Source organism: Varanus komodoensis, unplaced genomic scaffold (assembly GCF_004798865.1).
Source record: "Varanus komodoensis strain SLA01 unplaced genomic scaffold, ASM479886v1 scaffold3, whole genome shotgun sequence".
Taxonomy (NCBI): domain Eukaryota; kingdom Metazoa; phylum Chordata; class Lepidosauria; order Squamata; family Varanidae; genus Varanus; species Varanus komodoensis.
The window spans coordinates 4327023-4353673 of NW_025335761.1; the positions used below are offsets into that span (position 1 = coordinate 4327023).

The 26651-nt window shown below is 40.3% G+C and overlaps 1 protein-coding gene across 7 annotated transcripts in view; it reads left to right on the forward strand.

Annotated features, from left to right (window-relative positions):
* The window catches only part of TRIM44 (tripartite motif containing 44), a 127949-nt gene that overhangs the window by 54959 nt on the left and 46339 nt on the right, over positions 1–26651 (forward strand). Inside the window, exon 5 of one of the 7 annotated variants that reach the window (XR_006415265.1) lies at positions 22967–23804. The exons of 1 other annotated variant lie outside the window; for it this stretch is intronic. Coding sequence is in view for 4 of the 6 variants with exons in the window: in XM_044435665.1 (XP_044291600.1) it covers positions 21837–21873 (37 nt within the window). In the remaining 2 variants the exon portion in view is untranslated. 5 more of the 7 variants (XR_006415266.1, XM_044435666.1, XM_044435667.1 and 2 more) reach the window with 5 other exon arrangements.

A 26651-nucleotide genomic window follows, 5' to 3' on the forward strand; every position in this document is an offset into this window, starting at 1 on the left:
TTGACCACTTACCTTTCTACATGACCAGTCAATTTTAACATTGCTACATAGCCAACTGACTTTTTTTTCTACTCTTCAGGTATTAAATTTCTTCTGCTTTCCATTTTAAAGCAGTGTTTCACATGTGGCAATTCTTCATGGTGCTTTATCCAAATATTGCAAAACAGATCTCCTAATCTTTCCGCACAACTGGTTAGCTTCCTTGTGCCCCACAAACTATGTTTTGTGTCCGTCTTTCCCATCCGCATAGTGTGTTTTTTCTCTCATCCAAGGGACAGCCAAGGTCCGGTGCTCTCTCCTCTTTTCTTTCTGTATCCATCTTTCTCGTACTGACCTGCTCTTCAGTAGCCCTTCCTGTCACCATCCATCAGTCTGTCCTAATTGTGTCTGTTAAAATAAGCTGTATGTGAAGAACATGCAGAACCTGGGCCTTTTTTTTTCCTGAAGTCGTGACATCACTCCCTACCCCTTTCTCCCTTTCTTGTTTCACATAAGCTTATGCATTCTTAGCTTGATTTTATGTGTGTATGACCTGTGCATTTGAAGTCCACAGTTGAAATTCCCATTCAGTTATTAATACACTGGGTAGCTCAGGCCACACTCTCCCCATCTCTGCATCTCTCTAATATGTATCTGCTGTGTGAATAACAATACTTGCAACTTTTACAGGATTGTTGCAATAATTGTTACAGGATTGTTGTAGTGCTGTGGTATTTTGTTTTTAAAACTTTGTGCCCAGGAAATTCTGTCTGTTGAGTTATGTAACATTTTTCAAACTTCCTATACTCTGGGAAGCCCTTTCCGTATTGGAATATCTAAGAGTGAGCTTAGGAATGCCATTTTGGGGGGTGAAGGGCACACTGATATTTCATGTTGAATCCTATTTTGCCGTGGCCCTACAGATACTGCATCTAAATGTATGTCCTGCATTGTTCTTCCATATTTGTGCTTCAGTAATGGGAGATACTGGTTATTGTCTTTGAGATTATCTATTACCACAAGCCTTTTCATGAAAGAAGTTATGCTTTCTAGTAGCAAGATTTTTTTAAAGAACCAACGGCTTTGTTTTATGGCTTATATTTGGGTTATATAGACAGCTGGTCATTCCTGTCTGGTCTGATTGTTCCTTTCTATGAATAAGGAGTAGACTGAGGAATGTCTGGTAGACTTAGGTACTGGTAGCCTTTGAACTGGTAGCCAAACCCCATCAATCCTAGCCAGCAAGTTCAGTGTCAGACAGTGGGAACTTTAGTCAAAGTATCTGGAGGGCATCACATTGGGAAGAATTCCTTTAGAAGATGTTCAGCATATGGCTTCATTGCTTGGCTGGATGACTGCATCTTACAGTTCATTCCAGTTTTACTTTCTTTTGTAAGCAACACTAAATGCATATTTATATATAGGTTGTCTTTTAAGGCTTAGCCCATGAAAGATAGCTTGCATAATCATAAGACAAAATAAAACAGAAGTAGAAGTAAAAGAATAAGATAGCAGCATCAAAATTAAAAACCTGGGCTAATAATTCAGCAGCATAGATCTCAAGAAATGAGTGGTTTTGAGAACAGAAGAGAGCCTTGTCAATTGGGTGGTATAAAAATGAAATAAATAAGAACAGTTTCCTCATTTAAAGCACCAGTATTCAGAAACCTTGTATCTCATATGTGCCAACTCAACCACATAAGCATTAGTGTTGCCTACGCAAAGGTTAACATTTCTAGCTTTCCCGACTCTGCACATTTGTCTAAAATAAAACCTCTGTTATAAAGTCTATAACATTATCAGAACAGCTGGAGCAAGTGCCATAAACTAAATGGGACCAACCAATCTTACCAGTAGTGGACATGCTACATTCTCCAGTATATTGTTTACTGTGCTACAATGATGAGGAGCTGTCTCTGTCTCGAGGCCGATAGTCTTTGGTTGTTCAATGATTTTATCTCCATCTTTCTGTATAATGAAGGAAGATATTACTAAAACTACTTCGGTGAGAGAGACTTTGGGCATCCATTAAATGGTGCAGCCTTAGGGGGAGTCTTAGGCTTACTAAATTTCTCTTTGTGACAGTAATACATTGTTGACAGGATCCCAGTAGAACCTGAAATTGCAGATGGGACCAATCTACTCACCTTACATAGATTGGCTCTGAGTTAATAGCTTGGCTCTCCCATGAGGGAGTAATTGTCCATTGTCTCTCCATATGTCCTCCTCTTCCTATCTCAATTTGATTAGAACTGGCTAGGATGGGGGAGCCAGTTGATGTGCTGGAAAATTGAGGTTTAACCAGTGCTTAGTCATTCTTTTTCAAATGCCCTTTTCCACAGGGAAATTTTTTGAACAAGAAAGTTAATTACTCTAGGCAGCACTTTTCTGTGTCTCTTACTATTCCCAGATATTTTCTCAGTCCCCTTTGTTTGCTGTTCTCTTGCTTCTGAGAGAAAGAGAGAGAGAGAAAATTAAACATTCATAGAAGTTATATACAAATTTCAGAAGTTATATACCACTTATATACAAATTCTCTTTTTCTTATGACCAGAAGGCATGTCTGTGTAGCTGTACATGAAAGAGCAAATAATGGAAAGCCAGTTATCTGAAGCCTGAAGATATCAATATAAATATAATTCATTGTTCACATGGAACCTCTAAATATGGAATAAATATATCATTTTCTAATAATCTCTTATTGCAAAGATACAAAGTTGCAGATTATAAACAAATAAAAATGGAAAATGGGGAGGGGCAATTTTCCCCAGGGACTGTATTCCAGACCTTCATGTTTCTACCAGCGATACTCTTTCACCAAAGAAAGTATAAGAATATATGAAAATATGTGGAATATATGAAAATGTTAATTTGGTTCTGCCCTGTAGTTGACGTGGCATGACACAAATTAGGGTCTGGAGCAGTGCCAAATTTATTTAGCTCATTTCTGAAATCCAGGATGAGATCCAGAGCAGAGCCAGCAGGAGGTAGTTAAAGTTTTGATAACTTCAAGAAAAATGCAAGGTTGGCGTTCTGAAGTTCATTGAGTACATATCTATATTTTAACATAGCTGATTTCATGTCCCAGTGAGCTAGTTAGAACCTTCCAAAGATAGAATGTTCAGGGTCCACATGTCCCATCCAAATAGGATTTTTTGTGGCTGCTACAAAAGGGCACATGACCCCTTACATGTGACAGTATCCATCAAGATTGCTTTTAATTCAGTAACAGAGATTAAGGAAAAATTGGCCACATAAAATTAAAGAATTCACTAAAACAAGCATAGTTTGTTGTGTGATGAGGATGAACTGGAAAAGCTATAGGCTTTGTCATGATGTTGCCTTATATTTCAAAGTGTATTTGTTTTGTTTCTTCTCTGACTTTCCCGAATTAATAGCATAATCCTACCTCCCTCCCTCTCATTCACACACACATGCATGAAAATAGGATAGAAGTGTGTTCAGAGCTGGTCCTACATATGCTTGATGTAGAATAAATTCCATTCAACATAGTGGGATTTGTTTCCAGGTGCATAGATCTGAACTATATGCCTTGGCGCAGATGGAACATTGAATTTAGGAAATGTTCAACATAATGCATTTATTTATTTAATTTCTATATTGCCCAACAGCCATGCTCTCTGGACAGTCAAGCAACATATTTAAAAATAATTTAAAATATACCAAAAATTAAAACATGATAAAAGTAAGCAATACGAAAATGTAAAACCAAATAAAAAACAGAAAAACAAAACAAAAATGTTAAAATGACCCAGTCAAACCCTGTCTGACAGCCAGCAGTAGCTACTTAAATGCCATGCAGTAGATGGTCTTTATCTGATGCTGAAAAGTTGGCACCAGGCAGTTCTCAGTGGGGAGCTCATTCCCTAGCTGGAGGGCCACCACTGAAAAGAATCTTTTCCATGTTGCCGCCATCCAAGGCTCCCTTCAAGCTGACAGCTGGACATAGGTCCCTGTACCTGATCATAGTGTCCAGCTAGATAGAGGTCAGGAGAGACATTCCATCAGGTGTTATGATCCCAAACCATGGAGGGCTTTGTAAGTCAAAAACCAGCACCTTGAATTAAGCTCAGAAGCATATAAGCAGACTGGGAACATATTGTCAGTAATGTAGGGATTATATTGCAAAATGGTGCTTCAACTGTGCAATAGAAGATTGCATAGGATACAGACTAGATTGGGCTAGTGAATGTATAATAAGCTGGACTGTCAGATGAAGCTTTCAAATGCTGTATTCCATTTCATATGAACAGCAAAAAGTACTATCCTTTTCTTCTTTAATGAATCCCTTCAAAGTTTGTCATAGTAAAAAGAAATCATGACATTTAGGATCTTAATCATTCCAAAATATCTTGGTACTTAAGAAACAAACGTAAAACAATACAGAGCTACCCTGTTCTAGTAGCCTTAATTCTTTTGTTTGACCTTTTTCTTTCTTTTTGCCACTATAGGTGGTATTAAAGTAAAGCAATGGATTGTTATTTAGTATCTCAAACATTAGTGAAAAGTGTTCTGTAAATTTCACATCCTTCTAAATAAATAAATCCTATGCAACCAGCAAACACTTCTTCTTTGATGACTTATATTACCTTTTATTTCTATATGTTCATTTTATTAGTTAATGGTTTAAGGATAATATTTCATGTGGATCTTCTTGACTATTATTTTCTAGCTAAGGATTTTCAGTTTTTAGGAGAATGAAATGTTAGACTTGAAATGGAGAAAATGTATCATGCCATTTTCTAATTTATAGAGAAAAGGGGCAATTCTAACTTTTCAAATAGGTGGAGCGGCAGAAAACCTAATTGAGCTTCTTTTTAAAAAGCAAGAGCACACCAATACAGTTGTAGTGGTTCGAATGTCAGACTGTAACTCAGAAAATCTGAATTCTAATTACCACTCAACCATGTAGCTAACTGGATGCCTTTGGGCAATTACTGACCCTCAGCTTAACCTACCTCACAGGGTTGTAATGAGGATAAAATGGGGAGAAGAATTATATAAGCCACCTTGGGTTCCTTACAGGAACAAGGTGGAATAAAAATGTAAAACTAGTGTCAAGCAATGCACTTCAACAGTAAAATCTTAAATGTTCTTATTTTGCAGAAATGAACTTTTACCACTATATACTAACAATGAGTAAATGTATCATCTGATATCAAGTGAATTAATTATTTTCAGATTAGATGCAAAGGAGAAAGAAAAAAACTAAGATTTATGCAGGTGTGTGATATCTGTACTGCTTTACTGAAGTTGGGCTTAAGAAATGGCTTCGTATTTGCAACTGCAGCCATTCTAAGCCATATAGCTTTAGGGAACTTCTAGTCTGTCTAGAGCAGTCTTCTCCAACGTGGTGCCTTCCAGATGTTTTAGACTTCAACTTTCATCAGTCACTAGCAGCACGGGCAAAGGTCAGGAATGCTGGGAGCTATATTCTGAAACATCTAGGGAAGACCTCTCTAGAATGACTAATAGTGAGCATCCCTCAAATATAGTGAGCATCACTGTCATTTGCAAAATTCAGTCATCAATGAGGTGAAGCACTGCTGACTTCCAAAAAGACACGGTTAGTATATGTTCAGATGTTTGAATGGAATAGAACTTCCTAATTTGCCCTAATACATCTGCAAAATTGTATCTTCAATTTATGCTGTAATATCAAGAGCCAGAAAGAGATTTAAGAACAATGTATGGATTTGTGAGTAGTAGCTTTCTAAGTTAAGCAACATGTATATTTGTAACCCAGGGATTTGATCATTATTAGTCGGCCTTGAAAAAGGCAGATATTTTCAGAATTTTCTCTCTTCCCATATACTACCTAAACTCATGTAAAGTTTCTCAATTCCGCAGTAGGAAGAATGTAGAATCACTTCATGACATGAAAGATCACAAGGCATATTTCTCTGAAAGCCCATTGGGACAAAATTTCCCAAGTATTTTTTTAGGGATCCCTCAGTAAGTGCCATCCTTTAAGCCGCTAGCTATTTTCTCTTTAGCCGTTTTAGCCTCACTAATTCCAGCACTGATACTTTGATCCAGCTGCACTGTAGGATCTGTTCACTATTTTAGAATATGTATAACAGGAAGCATGAGGATACATGGGAACAATTATGTTAAGTCATCTCTCTAAGTTCTAAGGAAAATTGTGTGTATGCGTTTCTTCAGTCAGATAATATCCAGGCAAGTTTGAGAATGTATATTTATATTAATTATTTCTAGAACGTGTTTAAGTGTTCTCATACAGTATCTTAATCCTTAAAATCACCTTCTGAGACACATCATTATCCCCAAATTGTTAATGGAAAATATATATGTTTATCGTAATTGAGATGGGATGAATTCTAGCATAACATGCAAGTATCTGCAAATAGGAGTCTGAGTAGAAAAGTATATTTTGGCCTTAGAAGTGAGGAATACATGACCTATCAGACATCTCAAAATGTCTGATTCTGGGCAGTGATTTGTTTTGTGTCTTCTAGAGTGTTGCACTTTCTCAGGAGACTGAGTTGATACTAATAGGTAACCTTAGAAGAGCATCAGAAGGGAAAAAAGAAGTGCTTTTTTGTTATCTCAAGGGACAACATGGCAGGGTATGTGTGGAATCCAAAGAACAGAACACACTCTTTCTGTGAAGCATTTTAATACCTTGGATTTTAATCTTCTTCTTTTACATTTGGGGACAAATTGGTGGTATTAAATGCTTATGGAATTCTTCATCAGCCAAGTTTGTATCCCAGAACAGAAAACTAGAAGTTAATAGATAAATGACTATTCCAAATTCTACACATGTGAAGTATTGTTGAGACAACTGTCATCAGTATTTGAGTATCCAAAGTTGACAGTATATAAGTGCTAATCATGTTTTTAATGAAAGCTCCATTAAAATATAGCTTCCTTCTAGCATGAAGACTCTTGGCATGTTCATGTCCTCAGCTTTAAATATTGCTAAAAATCTTCTGACTATTTATGTGAGCAATTTCCTGTGTAACTTTTAGTGATGAGACCTGCTTGCAGGACTACTTTTGTAAATAAAGCAGTAATTATGATTCAGCCTCTTTGCTAGCATGGGTTTTTGAGAACATGCAAATAACAAAATTGTTATTTCTGGAGCATGAAAGATCAGGGAGTATTGAAAGATCAGCTCTTGCACCCAAATAGATTATTAACTATGTTAATTTGGCAGGGGAGAATTGCTACAGTCAACTGAAGCTTGGCCTCAGATGGGGATCAGGGAAGGACAAGAAGTGGGGAAATAAGTTGGACACAGTGCAGACATGCCTGATCCATTCACAAATCATCAACAAACCTGATCTTGTTCTTTGGAATGGGGAATAGCGGGAGACAGAGAAGGAGAGTTTCCATTCAAATCTAATTTTGGAGTATCTATGATTGATCGGGATGTAGTCTCTTGTAATAATTTAAATTCAGGATCATATTGCAAGGTGGATTGTCATACTCAAAAACATCTTTTTGCATTGGGTTTACATCTGAATCTTAATCATTTGTAGATGAATAATTATTAGTTATTTGTTGATAAATATAATGATTATCATATTAAGTGGTATATTAAACTGAATAAATCACTAACAGAACTGTGCCACTTGGAGAAGTGACTCCTTATGTGTTCCTCTATAATAATGGAAAATTTCCTGGTGACAGAGCTAGATCGGTATCAAGAGCTGCCCAGTCCTTGCGAAATAAAAAATAAAGATATGTTGGGGAAATATCAGGTTTGTGTTTCAAATTCTCCATAATGTACTGTCACATCTGCAAAAAATAATTTGGTTGAAACTTTCAAGTTCTATAGGGAACATAATACAATACGACTTCCTGTTTTTGTTGAAAAGGCAATAAAAAGTTTTAATTGAAGAGAAAACGAAGCAGACACAGAGAGATTTGAGGAGAACTAATTCTGCATACAGTTTGGATGATAGCAACTGGCCAGTACTACAGAATAAGCATCTGAACCTGACTTGCTCATGCTAAGATCCAGCCGTCAGTGCAAGTTGGCCTATTCTGCTTGTTTCGTTCTTGTTTTTTCCCACTTCAGAAATGTAGTTTTCATATCATTAGTCAAAATCTGTAGATGTACCTTGGCCTAACAGTTGCATTGCATCTCATTCTTTGGCTCAGAAGAAAAGGAAAATATATGCTCTCCAGAGCTCTGCATAAAACTGTCTTTGTGTGTGCATTCTCGTTCAACATTGCATCATTTTTCTTCATGAATCTCCTTTCTGCAGTTTTACTGTAAGTGCTTTACTTATAGGAAGAACTCAGAACTGTTCCCTTTGTGTGGCTGGGAGTGTGTGTATGTGTGTGTTCCCTCCAAAAGTGCCACTGTTCATCCAGTGGCAGGTGCAGGCCAGTTGTTGTCATGGCAACAAGGGAAGAGTGAGAAAATCGGTTTAATTCCGCAGCTGATCATTAAGGGGTAGAGGAGATAATTGCAGCAGAAAGGCGGGTGGGGGGGAGTCAGTAATTATATGAGAGCAACACAGATGAAAAGACAGGGCACAGATGCTGTTGGTGTATCACACCCTGCTGTAGCCATTTCAGTCCGTACAAGTCAGCAAAGTGGTCCAAAATGAGAGGCCATGCATTTTCCAGCAGGGCAAATACCATCCTGGGGGAGTTTCACCTTTGGAAGGCCAACATGTCAAGATTCATTATAAAACGGATAGAGAGTTGAGTGCTTGAGGGAAGAGTGGATCATTTTACTTGACAAATGTGATGGATCTCTATTCAAGAACAAGTAAAGCAGATTAAGTGTGTGTGTATGCAAGGGGGGGCACACTAAGCTAATAGTATCCTCGGTGTATGTTTGTGCAGACCTATGGCCCTAATGGAGATGTAAAATTTCCAGGTTAGGGAGAGCTGCTGGAGACATAAACGGCTGTTTTTATGGTCCTAAAGTTGTATTTGTATAAATTGGTTTACTCATAAAATCATCATTATATTTAATAGCTTTAAAACATAAACTTAGTAAACTTATTTTTTTGGCTGAATAAACTATACTTTTAAATTCAACATACCAAACATGTTATTAGTAGACCAAGGAACACATAATATATTTTGGTTCCTGTTGAATGTCTGACCAGAGGAAACTTCAGCAAGTAGATCTGGAAACATCCAATTGGTCTCAGAAGCTGGAAGAAGTAGAAACAAAGGAAGACTGATGTATAGTACAATCTGTTTCTATTTGTAAGGTCGTTCAGGGAAAATTCTAAACCTGTTCCTGGTCATTGGCTGAAGTATAGGAAAATCTTCTCTAAAGGAGAAGGAATTGAGATATTATTTATCTAAGAAAGACAAAACTTAGGAACAGTAAGCAACCATATTTTGTCTAAGAACCTTTAAGTAATCTTAACCTATTCATTGAAGACTGACTTTGCAAATAATTTTGTTAATGAACATCTTATTTTTATTCTTTTTGGAAGATTATAACTTGTGATGTCTGTCCTATGACTACATCATAGTTACCAGGTTAGTGAGTTTGTTTTGGGTAGAGAGTGTGTTATTTTAGTTAAATAAAACAGCAGAAGCAGTTCTAGTTGAACACATACACATAGTTAAAAGTTTTATAGCCAAGGAGCATTCCCAGGAGATGAGGTCTAGTTGAGAACTTTGTTTAAAAATGTGGCAGTGAGTACTATAGATGCAAGTCTCACAGTTTGTGGTTGGGTTGGGTTGGGTTGGGTTGGGTTTGTTTTTTTTAAAGGTGGAATAACCCCCATTCTGCTCTGTTGCATCCAGCAACAGTGTCAGGATAACTATCCTCTCAAAAGGACATGTGGGTTTTAAAATAGAACTGCATTAGTTGATTACTTGCATTCACTGGCTGGTACATTGACTGCTAAGCAAAATAAACATAGGACTGTACAATAAAACCTAAACTTGACAGAGTACACATTTGCTTAATATTAGGATAGATATGACGCTGCTCACATGTTGGAAAATTGGACATGATAAAGTTACAACAGTTCAATCATTTGAATAAGAAATGGAAGAAAATTGTCACTGTGAATCTTACAAATAAAAGTATCTGCCATGCTCTCTTTATTTACAGAAATTTTGCATCTCACAGCTTTCTATAAAAGTTTTCTTAATATATGGTTTTTAGGCTAGGTAACAATATATAAACACTCTCTTAAATTCTTTAAAAAAATCACTATATGGTTCATGGTTCTTTTTTTCTGAAACATGATGTGTCTAAACTTAATGTCTGGAGAGGCATGCTGTGTTTCGATGTTGCTATGTAAATGCTAGAAGACTCAGAGCCAAAATATGAGATCTGGAATGCCTGATTTTAAAGGAGAGACTAGCTATAGGGAGCATTATGGAAACTTGGTACGATGGATGGAACTAATGGGTACGGTCATCTCTGGATGTCAGCTGTATAGTAGGATCAGAGAAGGGCGGCCACTGTCGGAGCTGTTGCTCTGTATGTCAAAGAGGACGCAGAATCCAGCAGGCTTTATACTATAAAGTGCAGACTCCTCAACAGAAATGACAACACCTGGCTCCAACTTTTGTCATAGGAATATACTATTGTTCTCCCAGTTAAAATACTCAAGGTGATCTTGAAATGAGGAATCAGATCAGGGAAGCCTCAAAAAATGGCAGTGTTATACCAATGGATGACTTCAGCTACCATACATTGACTGAATAAAATGTATGTTCCAGCTGACAAAGAGGTTAAATTTCTTGTTCTAAATGACTGCCATAGAACGGTCTGTCTTGGAACCAATCCGAGGGGAAGTAATCTTGGATTTAATCCTAGGTGCGGTTGTCCAGGTCATAGTAAGGAATGTGAACATTGTTGAACCAGTTGGAAACAGTGACCACAGTGCTATCAGATTCAATATACTGTTAGGAGGAAGATTGCTAAAGAGGTCCAGCATAGTTGTGTTTGGCTTCAATAAAGGAAGTTATTCTAAAATGGGAGAGCTGGTAGAAAAGTAGCAGGAGCAGTCAAGAGGGTTAAAGTATTTCAAAATGCTTGGAGATTACTCAGAAACATAATAGAGGCATAGATAGTAAATATGCCATAAGTTAGGAAAGGTACCGCAAAGGTATCAGCATTTTTAAACAAAAGAGTCGCGGAAGCTGTCTCAGAGACTTCCTTCAAGAAATGGAGATCATGCTGAAATCAAGAAAATGAAAGAGCGTAAGCTTACACAAGGGAGATGTAAGCAGACAGTAAAAGAAACAAACATTTTGAGGAACATATTGCTAACTACATCAAGGCCAACAATAAAGGATTATTTAAATGTATCAGAAGAAAGAAACTGGCTAGAGAAGCAGTTGGACCATTGGATCATAATGGAATTAAATGAGCACTAAAGGAGGATAAGGAGATTGCAGAGAAGCTGAATGGTTCTTTTTTCATCTCTTCATAGCTGAGGATACAGAATAGATACTTGTTCCTGATCTTATGTATTCAGGAAGAGAGTCTTAAGGCAGTTACCAAAAATGACATTCTCAGCATTGACATACTAAAAGTTGATAAATCACCAGGCAAAGAGATATCTATCCCAGAGTTCGTAAAGAGCTCAAATATAAAATTGCTGACAATTTTATATGAATACATATGTCCCTAAGAGTAGCCTCGGTATCAGAAGACTGGCCAATGGCTAAGTAGTACTAGTTTCAGGGATGCAGAGCACATCCAGGAAATTACAAGCCAGTTAGCTTAATATCTGTTCTGGGTAAATTGGTTGAAAGTATTATTAAAGATAGCATAAGAAAGCACAAAGCGGGATAAATCCTACTGAAAATGAATCAACATGGTTTCCACAAAGGTAAATTCTGTCTCAATAACCTATTCAAGTTTTTTGAGAATGTTGGTAAGCACGTGGATGGGGTACTCTAACAGACATTCTTCACTTATGACATTCCCTAATCAAAGAATCCTGAGCAAAACTAATCTTCAATGAATAAGAAGGGGGTCCTCTTATAGATCAGTAACTGGTTAAAGGACAAAAACAGAATAGGAATAAATGAGCTTTTATCTCAATGCAGGAATATAAACAGTAGGGTCCCACAAGGTTCTGTATTAGGGGCAGTGCTTTTCAATGTATTCATAAATGGTCTGGAACTAAGAGTAAGCAGTAAAGTGTCCAAGTTTGCTGATGAAACTAAACTATTCCTGGTAGTTAAAACTAAAGGGATTGTGATATCATCTCCAGTGGGATCTCTCCAATCAAAATGTCAAATGCATTTTAATGTAAGCAAGTATAAAGTAATGCATGTTGGGCAGGGATCCTGTGGGCAGATAGCCATTGTATGAACAGGGTACTGGACTGAATGGACTGTTGGTCTGATACAGCATAATTTTTTACAAGCTATATTATGTTCATCAGTCTTCATACCATTGCTATTTTTTAGTAATTGGTACAAAAAGACCAGGGAGTAAAGTGTTCTTTTGTGTATCTTACCAGAAGCTTGACATTTACTGTCTTTCTTACAGTTGCTTAATAACTACCCCATTTCTGTCTTGGAAATAAACTGTCACAGCAACTATGTGAAAAAATTATCTGTGGGGTTTCATAAAGGCATACAGCAAAAGGCAAAGGGACAGTGTACCCTATCACATTTTGTATACTGTTGGAAGTTAGTCTTGTATTCTGTAACATGGGTGAGCTCACGAGTTAATATTTTCCATTGACAAACTGCAGTAGTGCCATCCTAGAGAAATAACACTGGCACACACATGCAGGCATTTCTAGTGTGATGGTGGTGGTGGACCTGGCCAAGAAAAAAACAGGTTCAGATTTGAGTTGAGCCATGGATGAAGCTCACTGGGAACCTGGAAACTGGCAGTCATTTCACCAAGAAATCCATAAATTAGCAGATTTTTAATGCCAATGGGACCCTATTTTATCTTCATGGAGCCTTATCCCCATTAGGCTGAAAGGTGAGATATATGACACTTGGGCCATCTGCAGAAGGTTATGCTGCAGTGCTATAGAAGTTCTCTAAATGCAGTAGTGCTGTTGGAGATACTGCCCTGCTGTGAAAATCTTGAGTTGGATTTTCCTGTCTCTCCTACCAAGTAACCTTGGGCTAGTCATCCTTTGATCTAGCTTTCTCCATGCTGGCTGGGGATTGTAGGAGTGACAGCCTCAGCATACTAGGCAGCAGGTTGTGGGAGCCTGATTTAATCTTATATATTTCATGTGTTCTTTGTGAGGCTAAAGTGGTTGTCTCTGTGTGACTGTTTATGTCACCCAAAGGTCCTTAGAGGAAAGGTGGCATACAGATGTGATAAACAAAGGTGACTGTCACTTCTAGCAGCACAGTATCTCCTTTTATCAGAAGACTTAACCACTTTGATCAATGGTGTATCTGTCTTTCTGGATATATTACTGTTTTCCTCTTAGGTCCAAGTTCTTGTTCTGCAAGGATCACACAAAAGGTTGGAATAGTATGTGGGACAATTCCCAAAGTGAATTTTGTGGTGTATGTCCTCTCACAAGATACGTGTACTGAAGTCCAGAAAATGCTGAAGGTCCCTAAGAAAGGACTTTTATCTTGGTGAATGTCCTTTTTGTAAAGTCAGTGACCTACTTCTTCCCAGTATGTTGGTCTCTTTCCTAGTCTCCTGCTTCAAATAAAAACCTCACTATGGGGTTTCATTTTAGTAATCCCAGTCCTTCCATTGCATTATTGACTACTTATTTCCCACTTTCCTACCCTGGTATCCCATATTGCCTTCCTTTTCTGAAGGATTTTTTCCACTGTCTAACCAGCTGCCATTGCAATTTGGGAAGAAGCAATTAATACTGGAGTTGAGGTATTTGAATGACATAATAATTAGGCTGAAAAAATGTAATTTTCCTTGCATATTAGAGATGGGATTATTTCAAGGAGATCTCATTAATGTGCCATTTCTCAACAAGGACCAAGTAACTTCTCTCTTAATAAGATTAGCACAGGGGTCAGAATGCAAGAATCTGTTAGTTTGATAAATTTCTCCTTTTTCCCTAACTATATTCTATTTTACTACTTCATACAAAGTGTATTTGTATGTGCTACGGAGTTTAGAGATGTGGTATAACTTGTTGCTAGAAGTAAGTCCTTGGAGAGTTTTCTAGGGCAGCTCCCTATTTGCTGGATGACATTGGACAGAATACCCTTCTGTTGGCATATCACTGCCCACATCAGAAATAGCTTCTTCATTAGAAAGCTTCATCTCCACAAAGCACTTTTCAATAGGTTTTGTACATCATCTCTAAACTCACCCTGCTGAGTTCTAAGTACCAAAAGGACACAGCAGATGATCACAAAGAGGCTTCATAAATATGTTTTCAGTGAAGGAATGGAAAAACTAATTGGCTTCCCCACAAGACAGCCAGGAAAGTTTAGGTCTGCCTCCTCTCCCTTTCCTGTTTGCTCATAATGCTGTCCAACTGCTGGGTCACCTTCTGGCGAAGATACTTTTGTTGATGTCCTGAAAATACGTCACTTTGAAATAAACTTAACCACCAGTGGCTCTATGAAAACCTATCACAGGCAGCCTACTGTGAGATGTATCACAAAAAAACCTTAGAAATGGAGCAACATATCACCCTTTTTTCTTGCATCTAATATTTCTCGTCACTTAGTTCTCTTAGATGTTATACCTATTGATGCTATTCATATTATTTCCAGGCAGAAATGCATTATCCCTCTGGTGTGAACCCTTCCAAGCAGTATTGGATTAGTTATGTTGGCATAAATAAGGCTGCTTATCTCAATTTCAAAACTTGGATGCCATTGTGAATAGCTTACAAGATTGTCGGTGAAACTGCAGCGCATCAGACAGTTGCGGGATGGATGGTCACTAGGACCTGAAGCGGCACTGGCACTATATTTGATAGCATTTACTTCCACCTTAAAGCTTAGTTCTCATTAACTCTACTCACACATAAACCTGCCTCATGTAGAATAGAGGACCTCATAATAAATACTGTTCAATATCAATCAAACTGTTTCCTTACAGCCAGCCTTTCTGCTTTGAATTACTATAAACTTGAAAAAAAGAGATGCTACTTTTAAAAAGAAGTTACCTGCTTTGTCTATCTAAATGCATGTCCTGCCTTGACGCTAAAATAGTGCTGAAGGCAGTGAAGATAAATTACAGGGAAAATGACAATGTTATAATTAAAATGTTAATGTTGTCAATATCAGTGTTCTCATGCTCACCCCATGAACAGGGACTTGAAAGTGTGGTATTTAGTTCACCTTCAGGTAGATGCATGTGGAGACCTCCTTCGTTCCTTGCCACTCAACATGGCAATTTCAGGGACTTTGAGTGAAGGTGCCATAGCATTCACGGAGTCATCGTGGGTGGTGTCAACATGCACAGTTTCACTTCCTTTACAACTTTCCTTTCATTTTCTATCTCTAGCTTACCTGCCTAACTTGATATTACAAAATGGGGTAGGAATTTCCCAACACTAGATGGTCACAATGAGTGAATGAAATGTGATTTGTTTGATAAATCAGGAATGATACAACATAGTCCATATATCTGTCTTTTCCTTTCCTGCAGTATGGCTTTGTTTCAGGGTTTTCCTCAGTGTCAGATTTGTGTGATCTGCAAGAGAAAGTCACTCAAATACATAACAGACTACATTGCTCTAGTTCTTGGTGTTATCTCAAAAACCACAAAACAAAATTCACTACTTTAATGTCAGTTTTACACACTCCTTTCTCTTGCTTATTGGCCCACTTCTGCTCTTTCATTATTGGAGCATTTGTCTTTTTTTATTTCCTAGTGAACTTGTGTGATTGCACACATTCATCAGAGATGCTCTTGCTAATTAAATTAAATTTAATGTTGAGACTCCATCAGCTGCTAGCCACTCTGCAGCTAGAAGAAAGCTAGGTGAAGGTTATCTAGTGGGACTGTGATGTTCTCTCCCTTTCCTGGAAAGGGGCTATCCGCAGCCCTTCATCCCTACTGAATATAAATATTTATGTTCATAAATTCTTGAAATGCCCTTCTTGGTATCATTTACAGCTGTCAGTAAACAAACTGATATGAAATGTTCGAGCAAGATCATCATATGGTGCTTGTCTTGATGATATAGCTTTGTTTGTGTTTATTTCAGTCTCCTGCAGAAAGTTTTGCATCCAGAATTTGGCCTTCTGTGGAAGGCCACCGAATACTTTTGACCCAGTAGGGCAAAGGATGACATGATCTTTCTTGTGGTCCCCTACCAGCCTGATCTGGGTAGTTGGTACCCCCTGGAATAGCTTGATGGGACTGGAAGTTGCAGGGCAGGGAGAATCAGTGAAGATCACCTCCATGTCTTCTCCACCCCTTCCACTGGACAGAGCATTCTGAGTAGAGTTCTGCTTAGATCATACTTCCATTGCTGGAAAGAAAAGCATTCAGCTAAGCTCTCTTTCATATCCTAGATTAGTGTTGCTCATGTTAGCTCCTCGGCAAAATTCAGAGACCTGAGGTCCAACTTTCAGTATATCTTTCCCCTTATACTCCCTGAATCAGGAAAAGAGAGTTGGCAGCAGGCATACAAGTGACAAAGAAATCTATGTCATACAGAGACACTGGTGGTAAAATTTGTTATGCAATATGTCTACAGTTTTCCATAAGAGGGAAACTGAAGAAAATGTTGTTGTCTGGTGGCTAAATAGTAAACTAGAATGGCCTGGGTTTAAAACATTGGTCCATCATGCATTCGCTGGCCTTTACAGAAACAAAACATGAGTTACATGTCTGGGGAGCAGTGGAATTCCCTCAATTCCCTTATTTGGAAATATAAATATTCATGCAACTTTCCCGGAGCCATTTGATAAGACTCATTACACACTGTTTCTTTGGCACTGTTTGTTAATGCTGTCTCCTCAAGCAGTAGGAATTGTTATCAGGATTCCTGGATTCTACTGTTACTGGAAATAAAATATTTTGATTCTGATTGGTTTTTCAGTGTTTGTTTAAATTGCTTAAGAGTTGGTATTTGGGCTAATATTTGTAAACATGGGGTGTATTTGTTCCAAAACATTTGGGGATACTATGGGTTTTTGTCTTGCTCAGGTGAGAAAAAATTGACCATATCAAACTAAATTGCAGTATAAATTTTATTCTTTTGCCTATGCAGTGCAGTGCTCGGCCCTTGATTTATCTGTTTGGAAAATAGAGTGGCTTCCCAGAATGCCAAATTCTGTATGACTTCCCTTTGAAAGTATATTGATCAGAATCTACAGGAGCAGACTTAGGACACAGAAGCTTTTCTGAAACGTCACTTTCCATTGTGCTGTTTTGCTCTTTTCTTGCTGATGATATAGTTACTCTGATTTTTTAATTCACTATCCCAAGGTATGTGATCCCTCAGAGAATGCCATGTTACTACATGCAGCCCTTTAGTTAATCCACAGCACAGCCTAGACCATCTGTGTTGTTTCTCCCTTGTGAAGAGATCCCCCTCTGTCCATGTTCTTCATTTGCCCTGAGTAATGAGGCTGCTGGGAAAGCAACAAATTATCTGTCCTTCAAAAGATCTGTCTACTTTAGACACTGTGGCTGTGTTCGCACAACTCCTTAAGCCCCTTTAGAATGCTAAACATGCATTTTGGTTAAAATTCCTCTATGGCAAACTGCTGATCAGGCACAGCAGGGGTTGTGTTCTCCTCCTCCCTCCTCTTCCCGCTTCCTCTTTGTCCCCCCCTCCCCCCAATCTTTCTGCAGCATCCCAGAGGACACTGCAGGAGCAAAGAGATGTTTGTTGAGCTGCAGCAAGCTGCTAGAGAAGGGATGGGCATCTCAGGACCACATGCCTCCCCCAGCCCCTGCAAAAAAGAGGATTTTGGCTGCCAAGGTTGCTTTCTACACATTCCCACCTTAAAAAAACTGAAAAAAATAGCAATAGGCTACAGGTTGCAATTTGGCATAAGCATTTGTCTGCAAGAGCACAGTGTACGTGCCAAATTACAGCTTTGTAGCTTATTGATACTGTATTTTTAAAAGATGAGGGTGGAAAAATACCCTTTGCAGCAGAATCTTCAGGTGCTCATGTGACCCTGTGCTGCCTTCACTTTTCTGAGCATTCATAATGGAGGCACAAACTCCCATCTAGTCCCTTCACTCCATCCCCAGAACCAGTAAAAAGATTGTGGGGGGATATACTCCCCATTCATTTTCCTTCCAAGCAGGAACCTGGGAGAGAGGAGTTGAGGGGGTACTAGGAATCCTCAACTGATCCTTTGGTTTTGCAGGTGACCCCAAGTGCGTTGTACCTTGAAAAGTGGCAAAACCTGAGGGAAGACCTGGTAGTGGGAACACACAGGTTGTGATATAGAGAGATAAGGCTGCATCTCAGCCCTTTTCCATGCTGCCCTGTCTCTCCATCATGCCTTGACGTTTCAGAACCATGCAAATGGGGATCTGAAATGTCCCCCAAATACCAGGGAATCAGGGAGAGACTCCCCAGGATTCAAGTGGACATCCTCATGGGGTATCCTGCCCACAGTTGCAAAACAGAATCAGGAAAGTCACCTTTAACCATGCTCTTGTGCATGCATGCTCCTCCTCCCCTCCAATGTATGTATGTGTCAAACTGCAGCCAGTGCAACATCTAGGATTTATTCAGAGCAAAATCCAGTTGAGATGCCTGTAATCCTTATGAACCTAAATCCTAGTGCTAAATGGGTCGCTGCAGTTGCATAGAGGAGAGGAAACCTTTCCCAGCTGGCTTCAACTACTGCTTTGGCATTTTGGGGTGCCTGGTAAAGGCAGTTGCCCACTAGCCCCTTGGTTGGTTTATTAAACCCACAACAAACCTTGACTAGTTGGGATAGTTTACAAGCCTTCCTCTGGGAAGAGTGCTGGGCTGAGACAATATACCAAATCACCATGGCTTATATAAACCATCATAACTTAAAATGTGTTGTTCAAACCCAGTCAGTAGGTTCTGTATTTGAAGAACACATTTTAAGTTATGATGGTTTAAAATTCTGGGTTTCAAAGTCTGTCTTTTCCTCTAAGATAGAGGACAGATCCTCACAATGTGACAAACCACTGTGGTGGTGTTTTTTTTTTACCCTAGCTGGTCTGATGTACTGTCCAAACCTTGTTGTGGTATTTCAGTGTAGTACATCTGGTTTCTGGAAACCACAGAAAGAAGCAACTGTCTGTTCCATGGTTTCTGTGCTTCACCATGGCTTCTTGGGATATCCAGACCCATGATTGTGGTTCCCAAGATCTTGGTATGCAGCTCCCACAGAGTCCCCTGGAAAGAGCTGCAGCTGCAGGAACTGTTCCAGTCATCCAACCTCTACTGAACTGTTTTGCCCAGCAGCGGGTGCCTCAATGCCTTCCTCACTCTGACAGGGTGCTCTACACTCCCTTCCTCTCAGGCTTCTTTGCTTCCCTCCAGGTGTCCACCTTTTGTTGTTGTTGTTCTCCAGCTTCAGAGAAATGGGCTGTGCTGCCTGGACCAGTGACCATGCAGTCAACCAGGCCATGTTGTTCTCACAGGTGCCACTTATGAGTTTCTGTGCCTTTGATCTCTGTCCTCTCTGTAAAGTTGTTTCTTCAAACAAGGGCACATGTGCAACACATGGGGCATTACAAATGGGAATGTCCCTGCCTTCCTTTCTTGTCTTGACTTTTATCTTCACCACATAACTCACGACCGTCAACAAGCCCTGTGTACAGCACCCCCCCCCCCATATCTGTTGTGAATTGTTCCAGCACAAGAAAGCACAGGAAAACCAAAGAAGGGCTACTGGGCACATAGTCTCAATCTGGACAAGTAGCATCTCCAGCAGCATGTGCATCTCTGTGGTGATAATCAGGTAGGGCAGGGCAGCCTCCTCCACCCTGTATGACCACCTCATGATGGGCCACATGGAAGCTATAGACTGGCAGACCAAGGTCATCTGAATGGTTGCAGCAGCACTGCAGACTGGGCACCCACTGCAAGCCCTGTGTCAGCTTTTTCACAGTATGGGCAACCACAGCAGCCTTTCCCATTCCTCTCATGACCCCACTGCTGCTGCCGCCACCACAGTAGTTACCATCCATTCAGCATCACCGGGCAAAGCCTCCTGCCTTCACTGGGCCCACTGGCCTGGCTCCCATTCCATAGTTCCACCTTTCTTCCCCCAGCAATACGTCCCTGGTCCACCCCATAGCACCCTTCAGAAAATGCAGTAGCAACTTCAGAATAAGTGTTACAGGGCCAGATGTCACTGGAGAAGTGCACTAGAAGTGGAGGCACACCAGCATTGCTACTCAGCAAGTGCCAAGGAGAACAGCTAACCTACTGAAAAAGGGCTCGGGGTGCCTGTAGTGCGGCATTTCCCATGACAAGCTAAGCAGCATGTCATCTCCTGACTCTGTATTCACCTGCATTCCCACACCTCCCTGTGCTTCCCATACCAAAGAGGTCAGGCAGCATGAGGGAGGATGGGCAGCCAAGGCTCTTTCGGTGCCAGAGGCAGAGCCAAGACAAGGGAAGTGCAAGGTGGATTTCAAGCAGGGCTGCTGAGTTCAGAGGGAGTGCATGGAAATGGGTGATTCCCAGAGCAGTGTCAGTAATAGGAGGGAGAGAGGGAGGGTGTGTGGAATGATGACAACTGAAGGCTGCTGAAGAAGAGGGTAGAGCAGGGGCTCTGACAGCAAGACAGGTGGGGCAAAGACACTTCACAGGGTGAAGTTGCACAGAAAAGGAAGACGTTGCCTACAGGCATGGTGAGGAAGACAGAGGGCAAAGTCTGTCCTCATTCAAGTCTCTGTGTGCATGGATACATCGGATGCCTGATTGACATGTTTATGGTCCCTGCTCAGAGCAAAGCCTTGACAGATCTTCAGCAAGCCAGTCAAGAGAAGATGTGGTGTGTGGTAAAGCTGCTTAGACATGAAGAAGGATCACAGCTGTCTCTGTGGGCAGATGTATTCACTGAATGACTGTTTCAGCTGAGGGATGTGAGGGGAAAAAGAAGGGAGAGTGTGGCAGAGAACATGCCCAGGGAAGTGTGTGGACCAGTGAGGAGGGGGGGTGACATAGGCAGGGACAGTGCAACAGGGGATTGAATTTCAGGTACAACAACTGCTGTGGGAGGACCATCAACAAGAGGACCAAGTGTGAAGGACAGAAGGCACACTAGCATGGAAACCACTTGCTCTTCTGCTGAGCACATCGAGATAAAAAACCATGTACCATGGTAACCGTTCAGGGTTGCTTGCTGTGGCATACGAATGCAGCCAGAGTGAAGAAGAGATGAGCAGTGGTGTGTCTGCATTTATTTTAGCTTGAATTTTCCTTTTGATTATACCGGAAACATTTACATATATCCGTTTTTATGGACTTAGGCTTTTGTGTAGAAGCTGTGTTGAGAGTTGTTTTGATCCTGATCTGCTGAAGAAAGGGCAACAAAAGTAATGTTACTTTTGTAAGAAGAAACCAAGCTTGATTTCTAGGTTGTTAGGATTTTGGGGTCTCTATTGCTTCATTTCATGCTATGAAGAAAGCCTTTCCTCATCTTTTTCTCCCTTATGCTAGTTCCCCCTTCACTTGCAGCAATTGCTAATTTGCACATGTGGAACAACAGCATCAATCTTGCTGACTGTTTCTGGGTTTTATTGATAAGAATATGGAAGCATCTCTGGTCTGACATTATACTTGACCTGTAGGAAAGGCTTCCTATTGTTTACTGCTAATACAGGATCAAGTGACCTTGTCTTCATAGCTAGACTAATGAAACCCCAATTAAAGGAATGGGGATCGTTCATTATCTGATTTGCACATCTGATTTACAGGCCTTAATTCTATGTTAATTCTGTTTATTGTTGAGGAAAGGAGTTAACAAGACAATCTGAATTTCAGCAGAGAAAATATTGGGGTTGCTGTGACCCACAGATAAGAAGAGAGTTTGGACACCTGCTTGCTGATAACCATGAGATAAGTGTCAAGAAATGTAAATCTTCTCTTGTTCTAAAACAATATATATGTTAGTTTGTTCAAAGCAATATAAGTATGCTTTGTCAACCAAAGTAAACAAAAGAAGTAAGCCACATCTGTAACTAAGCTGTTAATCAAGCAGGATAAAGAAGATGCACCAAAGGTATATAAAGCGTGCTACATTTCACATTGTTCTTTATTATTATCTCTTAATGAGATTAAACTATTGCATGCAAAGTAATAAAGCTTTCTGGTAGTATTTTCATGTGGCAAGTACTTTACTTTGAAAGGATCTTCAGGTTTGAACCAGAGGAGGCGTATCTTCTGGGGTCCTCTTCTGGAGTCCTCTTCTGGGACTAATTTGGGAAGTCCCATAACATTACCCAGGACTGTCTTAACAATTTTGTGATTTCTGCCTACTGGAAAAGTGCAGCACTAGCTTCTATGTAAATGCATGCAAACCACCTTAAATATCAGTCCACCAGAGAAGTGGGGCTGTTTTGCATTATGTTAAAGTATGGATCATTTTTTCATGCATGGTCTACTGGACAGTGTACAAAAGGGATCTTGGGAACTGTCCTTGAAATTTGAACACAATGTTGGACTCACTTACAAAAGTTGCATTTTCCCAGCCTCCATTTCAGTATAAAATTGGAGTAACATATCTCATTGCATTGCATTAGGATGAACAAGAAATAGAGCATTCTGACTGCCTTTAGCTTTAGGCTACAAAAGTAATCGATACATAGGAAACTGTATGAAATATGGCATCTCATGCACATTAGTTTCTCAGTGCTACATTCCTTTACCTATTAAAAGGATTTCAATCAATACTTCACATGCCCAGAAGAGTTCATGTGCCCGGGTTTGTGAGCAGAAACTCAGACATGTCTGTGTGCGCACAGGCTGCCCGAACTTTCTCTTAAACATCAGAGGTACTGTCTTGAAGGACATATGGCAGGACAGGCTGATATTCCCAGTTGCATCACACTCTTTGAAGTTTCTGTGCCCACTCAATATGAAATCTTCACATTGTTATCACATTCTTATTGCAGTAGATGATCATCTGTCTGGACCCATTTGCAGATGAAAGGGGGATCCCCTTTGGCATTTCCCTGAGACCCAAAATTCTTGAAAGGGGATGAGAGAGAAACCTTCAGAAGTTCATCAGTAGAAAAGAATGGTGGAATACAGTGAGCAGGATTATAACAAGTCATTCTGAACCCCTGTAATGCAGAGATCACTTTCTAGTGTCTTTCCAGCATGAGTGACTCTGATAATCCTTATGGAGCCAAGGACTTGCAGGCTATGCCCAATATGGGGGGATAGTCTAGTCCATTCAGAACCAGAGGCCTGAATCACCATTTGCAGGAGAGAAGAAAAAAGCTGGTGGAAGCTGTGGAGACAGCTGTGTGCTACCTAAACCCGAATGTTCATGAAGTAAGTTCTTGGTGCATGGATTTAGGAAATGATAGACAGATTGAAAACCTTATCGAGCCTACTTTTAATTGCTCCTTCTTGCTCATCCACCTGGGAAGAAATGACATATGCAAACACAACTATGAATGTGTCGTCTGACTGTGAAACTCTGGGAAGAAAATTGAAGGACCTCAGATGGGCCTCAGATGATGGTATGATTATTTCTTCCTGTAGAAAGAGAGGAAAGAGTACTAAAGACTTGCTGGTGTACATTCCGAATCTTCATCTGTCATCTTTGAGGGGAAAAAAATAGAAAATAGATGAGGTACCGTAGGACTGGAAACAAGCAAATATCTCAGACAAAAAGTGGAGGCATGAAGATCTGGGAAATTACAAAAAAGTCAATCTGACACTAAAGCCAAGAAAGCTGCTAGAAAGGAGTACATATGTAAAAATGCATGAAGGAGTCCATTTGTAAGTATCTTGATAACAATGCAGTGGTTACTGCAATCCAACATGGATTTGTCAAAACTTGCCAGGTAAATCTCTCATCTGGTTTCTAGCTTAGAACGTTGCAGAAATGCTGTGATGCAATTGAAGTTGATTTCAGCAAAGCAGTTGACAAAGTTTCCAAAATATTTTGGTTAGCAAGAAGGTAAACTGGGCTAGATGCATATATTCAGTTAGATTTACAGCTTGGTTGGAAAGCAGCACTCAGATTGCTCATCAGTGGTTGTTATTAAATTGGAGGAAGATTTTGAATTGAATATTGCAGAACCTGGTATTCTTCAACAACAGGAATGAACTACCAATCTCTCAGAAGACAGGAATAATGTTCAAAATGCCGTTAATAGATAGAAAATTCTGCCAAAACTAGCACAATGAAATTCAACAGACAAATACAAACTTCTGCATTTAGGCTAAAATAAAATTAAATAGGTAGCAGGAATAGGATGGGAAATGGTATCTGGCTTAGCAGTGGGACATGTGAAAAGCATCTTGGGATTACATTCTATCTCAAGCTGAAGATGAATCTTCAGTCTGATTTGGATGAGGGAAAATGTTATTGCAACTTTGGTTCAGTAAACAGAACCGTAATTTCCAAGTCACAAGAAATAGGAACAGTACTGCTTTGTTCTCCAGTTGTCTGGAATATTGTGTCCAGTATGGGGCACAACATGTAAAGGGGAATATATTACACATTGGAATGCAGTACTGAGGTGGGCTATTATCTCCTATTCCACATTGGTTTTACTGATGAAAATCAGCTAGCCACAGCAGGCCAAAAAAATACACATCTGACAAATGTATCTGTATAATAAACACATTTGCAAATATCAGACTGGGCCAAAGTAGATACAGCATTAATTGTGTGTATGCAATTAACATGACATATTTGTTACAGGCAACATAACCACAGGAAAGCTAAGCAAACATGGGATCATGGGGTGGGTATCAGTAATTAACTCTTTCTCTCTGAGCTGTGGAGCTTAAAATGTCTTTCAAACATTTGCATGATTTGCATTTCAAGAGACAGGCACACTGCATTCAACACTTACCACGTATGTAATAGGCTTGAATTTGAAGGAAAGGAGTTTCTTTCAGACACAGCCGGTGCTTCCCAACTTTGAAATGAATGCCCCCACCAGCACTATATTTTACTTTTTCAGGTCCCTAGTTTAGAATTCATGGCCTCTTACTTGTCTCCAGTGCTTTCAGTAACCTCATGCATGGGTCCCATGAATAGAACAGCTGACAGATTCCTCTGGAGCTTGCATCTTAATTGGTCCAGACATTCTGTCTAGAATCAGTAGACCCAGACAACCCAAGCAGATGATAGCGGTGAAGGGCATAGACGGATGGGGTTTTCAGTGGTGGGAGATGCTGAAATGGCATACCTTACGAGCTGAGCAAAGCCCCATGCTGATCGCTGCTCATCAAGTAGGCTATCAAGAAAGCAGTTGGAATTATGTAGTCAAAATCAGAGAGTGTACAGCACATTCCTGCACTAATTGCAGTAGAACTATCTTCCCTAACTCCCCACTTTTTATTTGGGCTACAGTAACCGAGGAAGCTGCCTTCAGAACAAGGCCCAGTTGTTATTCTGAATACATATCAGAGCATGAACTCATCTTCCCATGTTCTTTGTCATGGCCTCTGTGCATCACACATATGGGTGCTGCGCCTGTGCAGTGCCTAGGCTGGAAAGATTGAAAGCTAACGGTTTTTGGCAGGAAAACTCCGCTCCCCTCCCCCTTGGTAGCATATATATAAAGCGGAGTGTCCACCATTTTCTCCAGTCTTTTGCGACCGCCGTTCACTGTGCCTCGTACCTGTTTGTATCTCGCTTGACTCAGTATTGTTCGTTACTTACCATTTGTCTTTTTGCTCTTATTCCAAGTTATTGTTCCCTCATTATTAAAAAAACAAACAAACCGAAAATATATTGCTTTTCCCTCTTTCCTGTATTCTATTTCTTCTGTTTCTGCGATGGCGCAGTGAGTGGCCTTCTGCAAATGTGCGGAATGTGGGTCCAAAATGTCTCTGGTGGACCCTCCTGACTCATGCCTCCTTTGCCTCGGCGAGGGGCACAGGACTGATAAATGCCGCCATTGCCTTGCTTTTACTAAGCAAGCGCGAAAAAATAGGGAGAACCGACTGTGGAAGCTCCTATGGGATCAAGCGCTGATGAAATCAGATCAGCCTGCAGTAAAGCCTGGGCCAGCGCATGCTCCATCTGCTAAGCGCAAGACCACAGCCTCGTCCACAGCGGTTCAATGCCCAGCCTCTGCCTCGGGCATGTCCGGCAACGCCCTTCGCCCACGTCTCAGCCGCACCCATCGGATGATGGAAATTCCCCCTCTGGGGCTCAGCAACCTCTTTCTCCCCCACGTAAACGATGGGAAAAGAGGAAGCACGGGGGATCAGATCAGTCTTCGGCCCATAAGAAGGCGAAGAAAGATAAGGTGGCTAAACCGCATCATAGGAAGAGGCACCAGGATTCGGGTTCGACAGCACCATCGATCCCGGCGGCAGCTTTGGTACCAACTCCATCGGTACTGATGCTTCAAGTGGCGATGCAGGTTAGCCCTCCAAGGTCCCCAATGCAACCTGCTCCACAACAGGGCCTACCTATCCAACCGCCCGAGGAGCTGCACCATGAGTCCATATCCGATGGGGAGATTCGGGACCCTCCTCCGAGGGCTTGTTCCCTGACTCCTATGCCTATGGCGAGAGCTAGAGACCAATCCCCATCACCACCGCCTTGGTCCCGAATGGACAAGAGGCAGGAAGAAGGATGGTTTCAGCCCCATTACAACT